General features: G+C 40.1%; 1 protein-coding gene across 1 annotated transcript; it reads right to left on the reverse strand.

Annotated features, from left to right (window-relative positions):
* Nucleotides 1–657: 657 nt before the first annotated feature.
* LOC119177897 (uncharacterized) lies at nt 658–10,381 on the reverse strand. The gene is made up of 5 exons (XM_037429084.2): nt 10,164–10,381; nt 6,324–6,481; nt 5,063–5,136; nt 2,157–2,243; nt 658–801 (listed from the first exon to the last, which is right to left on the reverse strand). Exons 1-5 carry the CDS (start codon nt 10,287–10,289, stop codon nt 692–694), a joined length of 555 nt encoding a protein of 184 aa, XP_037284981.2. The 5' UTR covers nt 10,290–10,381; the 3' UTR covers nt 658–691.
* Between the last annotated feature and the right edge of the window lie 589 nt (nt 10,382–10,970).

The raw sequence follows: 10,970 nt of genomic DNA on the forward strand, positions 1-10,970 counted from the left end.
CAGGCTTGGCTGGCGATTTCTCTGCCCCATTGGCTTTTTGGAAGGGCGTATTTGTTCTTTTTTACAAAACTTTCAATGGGCTTGTATGCATGTGCGCATGCATGTATTCACATAGAAAATAAAACGTTTTGGGGGGTAAAGTAGGCGACTCCCCCATCCCTCTAACAGCTATGAAAATGTAAAAAAATGACTCAACCTTTTCGGTCGCTGCTGGTTTATCGTTATCCAGCTTTACCTACTGGGATCATTGCAGCGTGTAAAATGTCTGCATTTCTTTCGTAGTTTAAGGTATACTAAACGACCATCCTCAAGGTATTTTTGTCTTATTCATATAATAAGACTTTGACCATTTCTACATGAACTTTTGGTGAGAAAAGGCGTGGTGGATGCACACATTCATTTAGTTGAATTCCACGTCATGGGTTCATAAACATTTCTTACATGTGATCTTCAAATATGAACTCCTCTTAAGAAGAGACTACTTCATTGAGGATAGCTTCAAGTGTCTACTGTATATGCGAAGCAAGTGAGGACTTCTTGTTTCAGGTTTACCCAGTGGTCTCAGTACTGTATGAGTTGTGGGCATTCTGGCATTGATCAAAGTCTGAACCTTCTTGCACGGTGCAACTTTTGAGGAAATTTCTGAATAAGCTGAAATATTAAAATGAAGAACACAATGTATCCACTTTATTTAGATATCCTCGCAAACTGGATATTTTGGTCCGCAAAGCAAGTCGTAAATGAAATGGCAGCATTTCACATCTTGGCCAAGTGTGCTCTGGGGCTGCCACAAGCTGCATGCTGCATAAACGAAAAATCTGTGTTAGTGTATTTACATTGAGATATCCAGCTGTTCGTGAGTTTACACCACAAGCACACTTAACACTTTGACGATGTCGGTGCAGTAATTCTACCGTGATCACAACTACAAAGTACCTTTAGCACAATGAAGCCATTGGCGACGCAATTCTCGGACTGCTACAGATCATGATGATGACGATAATGATGTGCACCATCGAAGTGCTAACGTCAGTGGTGGAGCATCTCGACTCGAAGACAGTTTTGCAGTGCCGGTTGGCTTTTTAGGGGTTAATATTTCTCGTGTTTCATCTCTACTCTGCCAGGTACCTCAAGGAGGCGTATGTTTTATTCTCTTAAATAAACACAACTGGGCTAAAAGAGTTGTGGAAAGGACTTCACTGGTTTTATGCAATAGAAAACGTTGAAGTAACAAGCACAGTGCAACTAGTACAACAAAATAACTGTTGAATTTTGTAGAGCTTTGCGCAAAAGAACTTTGTACGGCATTGTATGTTGCGATAGAAGTGAAAGAAAATGTTTTTGCGAAGTAAGAACTACATATTTTCAAAATGTAGAGTGCGGTCTGTCGACCTTGTCACAAGCGTTATTTTATTTGGCATTAGCACGTCCCTATAGTTATGCGCACTAAATATAAAAATTACTGGATTTCGTTATCTGTTAGTTTTTGGGTGACGCGAGAACGAAATAAGTCGCATCAGCAGCTCGCTGCTGCTTTTCGCTTGCGTTCCTAGACACATTCTTGCGTTTGGTGAAGCTGAGATGAATTCGGCAATGGTAATGTTCACAGCAGAACGAGAATGAAACGAAACAGTAACTGCGACTGAGGATTGTTTAGACAGACGATAGCCAGCAAGTAGGCAGTGAAGGACTCCTAGCGAGCTCTAGAGTTTTTTAACTAAAGCTAGTCAGTTGGTTTGCGAGACATCACTGCCGTTTCTAACGAATAGTGAATTGCTGACCTAAGATTTTCCGGACGCCTGAAAGAATTTCAACTATTCATCTGAAAAAATTGACAACTCACTGCAGAACAATGCGCAGTTAATGAGCTTCCATCAACTATTTAGGTGACGCGCAGAAAAATACTTCTATATTCACTTCATTCAATCAATATAATAGCTTAAATATGTTTATAGTTTCACAGTTTGCGTGTCATAAAGATACAACACAATGGAATGCGTTCTTTTAGTTCGCGGTTCACAACTATTTGCCACTATGCATAGCGCTGCTTTTATAACGTTGACAGCCACTTTTCCCTTGCGTATTGGTTTTCTTCAATCATTAGACAAATATGTTCTCCTAATGAACAGTGGACAAATGCGAAATGGCTACAGTACCTTGTTCATTGACGTAGTCATGATGTATCACTTTACAGTTGCTACAGTCTGTGTATATAGCGGTCAAGTTCAAGCTTAGCCCAGGCACTGCAATGAAAGATGCAACTTGAATGTGGTCGAAGAGGCTGCGACACGTCAGTAGTGATTGCATCTAGTTTTAGTACGCACGCCAGCAGAATGCCTCCAGTCTAAACAGCTCACACCTAAAGGACCGGAGTTGCTAAGGTTGGACACTTTGCGAGCAAATTCAGCTACCTTTAGGCTGGGGGGAGGGGGAAGAAACACCTCGGTTATTTGGCTGCTCTCTGAGTACCTTCTTCTTACCTCTAGGTAAAAAAAGGTATGAGTAACCTGTCACCTCATTGCCCCTGTCGTTCCAGTATGCCTTGTGAAAACAAGGCATCAAGTCGTTTCTCTCACTCGCAGACTTTTATATCCATCTTCTGCATTAAATAAAAATAAAAAAACAAATTGGATGTGGGTGGTGGGGTGAGTAGGGGATGAGTAGGGAGTAAGAAAACTGTTTGATTTATCCTCAATTCACAGACAACGTTGACCGACTGGACATGTTGGCAAAGTTTTATGACGAAAGAGGCAACAACTTGCAACTTCCGCGAAGACTTTGACAAAATACAAATGACGAAGCGTCAGGTCTCGTATTTTGGACTTGCCAGGAGTCATTGCTGTAAATTAAACCCATTTTTTCCTTCAGATGGCACCATAGCGTGGTGTGGTGTAGTAGGTAATAGGTATTTTTTGAATAGGGGTCCCAAAGCTTTTTGCGTGTGCTCGCTTTCGGACAAGCAGAGGGCTAAATGTTTTCGATTACGGTTTTGGTGCTTTGGACACTCCCTGTATTCGAGGTTACTTTATTTCAGTAGGTCCCGTCACGTTTGTATGACGCACAGCTTTTCGAGCAGGCTTTGGGGCTTCTGCTGAACTCAAGAAATAACGGGATGTGTGGTAAGCTGGACACTATTCCTTTAGGGCCCATATTCGAAAACTGCGTAACGTACGCGTTCGAATACCGTTTGTTACTCATTCTCTTGAATTTATTTCTTACTGTGGTGTTTGCATGTAAGTTGTGCATGCAATCATATGTTTAAATAAGCCATAAAGTGTCGGATTGTTCAACCAAGAACAGCAATCTTACCTTTTGCGCGAAGCCTATAACTATTGCTCTTTTCAGAAGTGTGAGAAAGGAGCATTCGTTGCTTCCTTGAAAACAAGTGGAAAGGAGCGACTGTAGTTGTCCTCCAAAGAGTACCATGTGGCGTAATACACATCTCTTCTTAGCAGCTACGCTCAAAAGGGAGGAGTGGGTGTGCCAAATCAGCTACTCCTCTAAAATACAACCTGGATAATACTCTTTCTCGCACACTTCCCAGGGTGTAGGTATGAACTGCTTCACATGAATTTAAGCTGATGTGCTTAGAGGAAAATCTTAACAATTCACAGTACACTGTACTCTACCGTGGGAGAGCAACAAGCTTTCCCAGTTCCCGTAGACCTTGGCATTAATCTTATAAATGTACACTGACTGTACTGCGGGATCACGCGACAGAAGTTTTTGCGAACATCACTATGACTTATGCTTGAAATCTCCTACACTGAATCTAACCCCATTAATAATGCAATAAAGTGACTATATGAACGTTGCTTCAAGCTCTTTTAAAACAAACTGCTAGAGGTGTGTAAAGAGTGTCTATTTTTGCAACTTTTGAATACACTTTGTTATTTGGGACGAGATCCATCATGATTATTCTCATAGATTAAGATTTCGTAAGGTTTTTGCTCTCATTGTTCATATTTTCACTGATGGCCTAATGCATTTACTTATTCAAATGCAAAAATGTCACGTTTATTTTAACACATCCGCGGCAATATTGGTTACTTTGGCTACTCATGGCTAAACATGGCTACTTATTCGTTAGTCCAACATATTTTGAAGCTATTTTAGTCACTTCGACCAGGTAACCTTGCCCATGGCCTGCCGCAGACTATGGCTGCTCCTAATTTTGCCATCTAGAGTGAACTTTTCTCGTGTCTGCATGTTCTTTCAATCCATGGCATGACTAGACAAGTTAAAGTTGTACCTTTGATTTTCTTTGTGTTTTTATCATGTAAAGAAAACTGTAACACAAAATATCAAGTAGTTTCAACTTTACTGCAGGATTTATTGCTGATTGATTGATAAATAAAAAACAAGTATTATGAGAATATAAATATACTTAGCCAGAGCTTTATAGTAATAACAGCTGCTTGCTCACGCAGGTTTATCTAGCTACATTTTCCGTTGAATAAGGTCTTCTGTCACGTGAATAAACCATCAGAATACATTCACATAAATTTTATATGTGAAATGAAATTATTGAACAAATACTTCATGAGGACGTGAGAAAATAATAAAGCAGTACTCGTCTCGACCTAACCAAGTGTTTACTCTTTATTTTACAATGCAACAAGTTACATCGTTTCATACCGGAAAAAAGCATTGTCGACTTTTACTTTACGGGGACCATTTATTCTCAATTCTTCAGTGCCTCGGTGACTGGTTAGGCAGGTTGCATAGCAGAATTTGGCTGTATATATACAATTTGCTTACGAAATTTATGTAGTCTTCATCGAGGTAACGGCAATACTTTTCTAACCAACATTGCTCAAAATTTTGTTCGGTAAATTTTTATGAACAGAAACGAAAACCCAAGCAGCACGTGCTAATACTTCAACCCCTGCTTCGTTCAGCAGAAATGTGGCGCAACTCATACAAGTCGTGAGCTCCTGATGCCTCTTTACGCAGACGACACAATTACTAGTTGAGAACTTCCCAAATGCGCAGAACGAGGTCGAGTAGACCATCAATGTTATCATACACGGAAGAAATGCTAAGGTATACCGAAACATACCCTCAGTCACATCCACATGAATGACGTTCTTCACGGTGTATCCAGGAGATGACAGAAGTGACGCTTCCACTTTTCTGTTTGTCGAATAATTCGTTTGTAAAGTTGAGAAAAACGAAAAAAAAGGTAAATACCATAAATAACAAAGATTAAAACTTGTTCTTAACACAGAAAAAATTTTGTGGGCAAAAAGCCAATGTATTAAGATGGCATTGTTATTATAAATTTTATTCTTGCAAATGTCACAGCCCAGACACTCTATAGTACCAGATGCTTTTCGAAATCGGCTTTAGGAAACGTATTGTTAATATCTTTTGAAGGTGATAGTTTTACAGAGAAGTTTTTGAACGTTTTTTTGGTTCCTGAAAGAAACAATAGAAATTTATTTACTCATTATTTACTATATAGTATATGGGCTTGAGTGCTCTTGAGAAAGGGCTAGATAAAAAAAATGTTAAGCATAGAGTCAGCGAGAACAAAAAACTTCATACAGAACTTTTTTAGTGGCTTTATACTCGTGTTGATTACTTTTGTCAGAAATATAGTAGGTAGGTTAGTCAAATCGGTTTGCTGGAAAAAAAGGTTAACAAACATTGTGACAAGATGAAAGATAAAAGTGAGATGACACGATTCAATGAGAGGTCCGCCCCTTAAATGTTTTTTATAGACGTGAAGCTATAATGACATGGGTAATTTGATTAGATTATGCATGAGTACACGAATTTGGGCGGCCGAAAATTTCAGCTCATTTGAATCTTTGAGCGCTTAGCTTACAGTAATAAACTAGCCGAAAAGTATTAATGTAACACGGTTTTCACACCGGCGTTCATGATGTACGCCGTTCTGGAGAACGCCATATAAATCGTCTTATGGGTACAGTCAGAGTGCCATACTAGACCATAATTTCGTTGTTAGCGCTGCATTTTTTCATTTGAAGTGGCATAGGGTGCCACACAATTGCACAGCAACCTTTTTGTTTCAGAAAGCTTAATGCATCAGAACTCTTCAAAACTATTTCATCATTTATACGTAGTGTCAAACTGTCAAGCGCGAATTGTGATGACAAAAAAACAAGAACAGTGACACAAGTGAAACTGAAAAAAACATTGTGTCAGGAACAATGGCTGCGCCAACGTGTAAGACAGGAATGATATGCTCGTATATATATAGGGTCCACTTCCAATTCTCTATCACTGTAGAATATAAATGTCACGCACGCAACTTCATTCGTTCCGGAAAGTTTCTTCTCTTAACTCTGACTTACATTTTGTCGCTATCTCCAACATCCACTTCAAAAGGTCCAGAGTTGTCCACAAAAGGACCTGTCGCGAAGATCTTGATACACTGTCCGGCACTTCCAAAATAGGGGTCATCTTTGTAGTTCCTGTACATGATGTACCATTTTTCCTCCAAAGGGAAGCACTGCAAATATACAATTCAGTTAACGCAACAGTGTTCTCACTAAATTATTGCTAGTTCAAAAGATATTTTCAGACCATCAAGAAATATGCTCAGAGCCAATGCACCAAGTGGCTTTATGAAATCTGAGCCCCCTGCATTAGAGTACTTTCAGATGCTGTGCTGTGAAAACGGGAAGCTAATAAATGAACCCGTTTCGAATAGTGAGCTTAATTGCCAAAATAACTGTTTTCAAAATACGAACACTAATGACAAGTGCTTAGAAAATAAGCCTAAAATAAAGTTTACAGTGATCATTTTCTGGTGCCATGAGAAAATTTACGAGGAATAATTAATTAGTGCTGCCTGAAAACTAAGCAGTTGAAAGAGATAAATGTTCTTCCTCAATCCATCTTTCATGGTATTCAAGCTAACGCTGCTGACATCATAACATGAAATCAATTTGTGGTAGAGACGCCTATTCCATCATGCCGTAATTGTTCGACTGCTACACAATCAAAATTGTCAAAATAATCATTGTTCTGTTTACCATCCCAAAACCGAGATGTGATTATGAGGTAAACTTTACGAAAGGCTTGAGCACCTGGGGCTCTTTGAACGGCACGTAAATCCAAGCAGACGGGCCCAAGCATTTTCAACTCCATATGAATGCAGCCGCTATTACCGGTATTTGATCTCGTGACCTGTGGGTCAGAAGTCGAGCACTATACCACCTACACCACTCGGGCGGGTTATCTGATTGTAACGTGAGGGGTGACTTTTCCTTGAGCCCAAGAAAAAAAATACCGCTAACAAAACGTGAGGAAGGTAATTTTTGTTGTTTACGACATTTAAAGTAAACACATTCAACGTAATGTGAGGCCTGCGGAGGCGTTAAAAAGTGCCGTTATTTCCCTAACACACTCTCGAAGTGTGCTCTTTCGCCCTAACCCATTTGACGCAATGAACGTTATTAACTGTATGCCCATTTACTAAGTGATGTGGCTTGTTTTTATTCGCATTAGTTTAACATGGTCCGCCATAAGACGACTGCACTGTCCTGCGACAAAATTGGCAACATGCCACTACGATTCAAAATGGTGGCTGAGGCGAAAGCCGCTGAAGTCCTTGCAGTCGTTCCCGCAATTGCAAAAAGTGTCCGGCTGAAGTCACTACTCACAGATGGTAAAACACTTGCGTTGACGCTACGCATGGTTGCTCATTTATTCAGCCCTCAAAATAAGATGCCACTTGAAATGGGTGCCGTACTCAGCGTGACATGGTCCCATCACAGAGGCAGATAAAGCCATCAAGACTCTAATACTGTACGGAGCGTGATTCTCGGTCCAGGAAATACCTGGAACCAGTTTGCCCACGGGAACCCAGCCCGCGGACTTTAAGCCAGACGTGGTCCTGGCCCCAACCCGAGAAAAAATTGCACCTAAGAAGCGCGGCGTGGTAAGACCACAAATCAGCTCTTGGTGGTGTATCCCGACTATGAAATCGAAAGCAAGGCACTTTTAGAGGCAAAACATTGCATGCTTTGCTAACAGTTATACTTTATTATACGATAATTTGTTGCAGAAATGTTTTCATGATGGAAATAGTAGAGTGGTCATTTTGCCTAAGACGACATTTTATTCTGCAATAGTATACAACACGCTTTTTTCTGCAAATAGCAAGAGTATATTCAAGGATGTTTTGTGGCAAGTGTTGTAGAAAGGATAATAATTTGCAGTAATTAGGTAGGTTTACATGATGAGCAAAGCAAGAACATGGGAGACAATAACAGCACTTTGTTTTTGAGGTACTATGTTTTAACAATAAAGCTAATCACGCCTCTTTCAGGTTAAGTAGCACTCGTATTTAGCATAAAAGTAGCATTTTTGGACGAAGAAATATAGGCTAAATGCGGAATTCCTTACCTTTGTTATAAATTTAATAAGTACAATAATCCAGATAAAAATAATATACTAGGTTAGCCAATCACAATACAACGGTATATGTGCTCTTCACGGTATTGCACCAATAGAAGGTAAACATTGGACTGCGCGGGTTGGACTGATAAGAGGTGGACGAAACTATCTAAATTTATTTTCGGGGTTAATTCTAGGTTCGTAATAAAGGTGTTATTAGGCTTCTCGACTTTACAGACTGGATGCATAATATTCAAGGTAACAGGACATCACTTGTCACACTATGTCCGTTATTGTCTGTTTTTAAGGTAGATATTTTGAGAAGCGCAGACACTTCTTCCCACATTCTTTTAATGAGCCTACGCTCATTTTTTTAAATGATGCATGCAAATTTCAACGCGGTTCCGCAGTACCACCTTGCTCTCGACATATATCCCGCCGGGGTGTCTTACATGCTACCGGTGGGGTTTCTTACATGCTGGCCACTTATGACTGTCTTCAACTTTTTTTAATTTTCTATGCAAGTATGTTTTTTTTGCGCTACACAAGCATGACAAGACTATCGCATTTTTTTCAGAGGCACTCTTTGGGGTCACTGTGGTGATGCATAGCCACTGTGTGTATAACAGTGTAACAGTGAAACAAAACTATATTTCAAGATCATCCTCCTGCATAGACCTCCAGCGACGGATGAGGGTTAGATATTTACTATATTTGACTCATTGAGACACACCAAAGCACAAATTATAGGTAACATACAAACTGCGTCGGCTAAAGAGACAATAAATATTAACTTCTGTGTTGAATTTCCTAGATGACCTACCAATATTTGCAGAATATTTTCAAATAGTTCATGCATAGAGCTAAAGACGGCACTTTTTAAAATTGGCGGCAAAAATATAGCATACAACAGCATCCCAGTCAATTTCTATTGTTCGTGTATTAAAGACAATGCAACAGTTGGGACACAAAATAAATGATAGAAGTACCGACTCGTGAGTTGACTTATTTCAAGTAGATTCAAAAAGTTTACACACTCAAACTTGAAGAATGATTTTCATACGGATGTGTCAAAGAAGGAATATGAAACAGCCTAAACGAGTATTTGCGGAAAAATAATCCTAATCTTTATCAGACACTATGATAGATTGATACATTATTTCTTTGAACTTGCGTTCAGGACTTCAGCACGTGTCTCTGGTGTGTTTATCGATGTGTTATTTTTCGTGAATGGTATGTTCAGACTAGGCACACAGCCACACGATCTACAATCCACAACAAAATCGGGAAAAAAGCTCCTCCACAGCGTGTGGGCATTGACTGTCAATGCTGACTCCACAATCCAGATGTGTTAGCCAATGCCACTCGCAGCTATGACGGCGAGTTTACTGCGAGGTGGGTCGGCTAAAACTCCCATTGATTACGCATAGAAAAACGCCCAAATGAAGTGGACGGGTGAAAGTTGCTGCACCAATGAGCTCGGTCGTTGTTCAGTTTGTGGTGAATTAGGAACGTAATTCAAATTTTGCTAGTTCAAATTGCACTGAAAAAAGGGGTTTTTGTCGGCTTTATTTGTTTTAAGTTTATGTAATATTAACTGCACTATAGTTAAAGTGAACAATTAATGTTCCTTAGGCTTCGCTTTCCTTAGTTGTACGGTAGATTCATGTGACTGTTTATGATCTAATTCTGAACTTAGCACGCGAAACTACAACAATGTATTATCACAACACTATTGGTTGTATTACATGAAGACTGTAACCAGAAAGTGCATGTAAATTCATACTTACTGCCTCCTCGTTTTGATAGACTCCAAGAAGAGGGTTGTTATAGCGTACGTCTGAGCTTCCGTTGGTGAGAAGGGGTAGGGAGACGAAAGCGAGTATCACTGCGAGTGTGAGTTCCCAATGTCGCATCGTTGCCTACTGTCCTGAAATCGGGTGTCTTCTTTCTCCCTCTGATGTTAACCACTCTTGTTTCAGTTGAAGAGTGCCTCTACAGTACTATTATATGCTCGCGTTTTATAAATCATACGCACAAAGCATAAACGAGGTCAGTGGCACGAGCACGTGGACGTATCGTACGCACAGCGCTAAAGAGAAACAACGAAAGAAATATCCGCTCAGGGTTCAATGAGAAATACTATCAACCTTTATGAGTCTCAACTCGTTGCACACACGTGCTGAGCACTTTTGCGTTAGCTACATGGGTGACTGCTCTTTCACTGTTGTATTGTTACAGCGGATGTGGTTTCCTGCTTTCGCGGTATTGCATTTGCTTCTGATTACTTCGACAGGATTCATTTGGCGGAGCAAAAAGAGCGTTCTGTGGTGAAACAACACGCTCTTTCATTGCGCATATAATATTCCTAGCCATAGTCCCCCATAAAGGAAGCCATAAAACTTCAATAGAGAGGGATGTTATGCAGAGAGACACGATCTCTCCGATCCTATTCCCCACGTGTCTACAGGAGGTGTTAAAGACCCTAGATTGAGATGGATCAGGGATAACAGTTAATGGAGGTTATCTTAGCAACTTGCGATACGCTAATGCAATTGCATTCATGAGAAAGTCAGGGGACCAATCACAGCTGATGA

The sequence above is a fragment of the Rhipicephalus microplus genome, chromosome 1 (assembly GCF_043290135.1).
Source record: "Rhipicephalus microplus isolate Deutch F79 chromosome 1, USDA_Rmic, whole genome shotgun sequence".
NCBI lineage: Eukaryota > Metazoa > Arthropoda > Arachnida > Ixodida > Ixodidae > Rhipicephalus > Rhipicephalus microplus.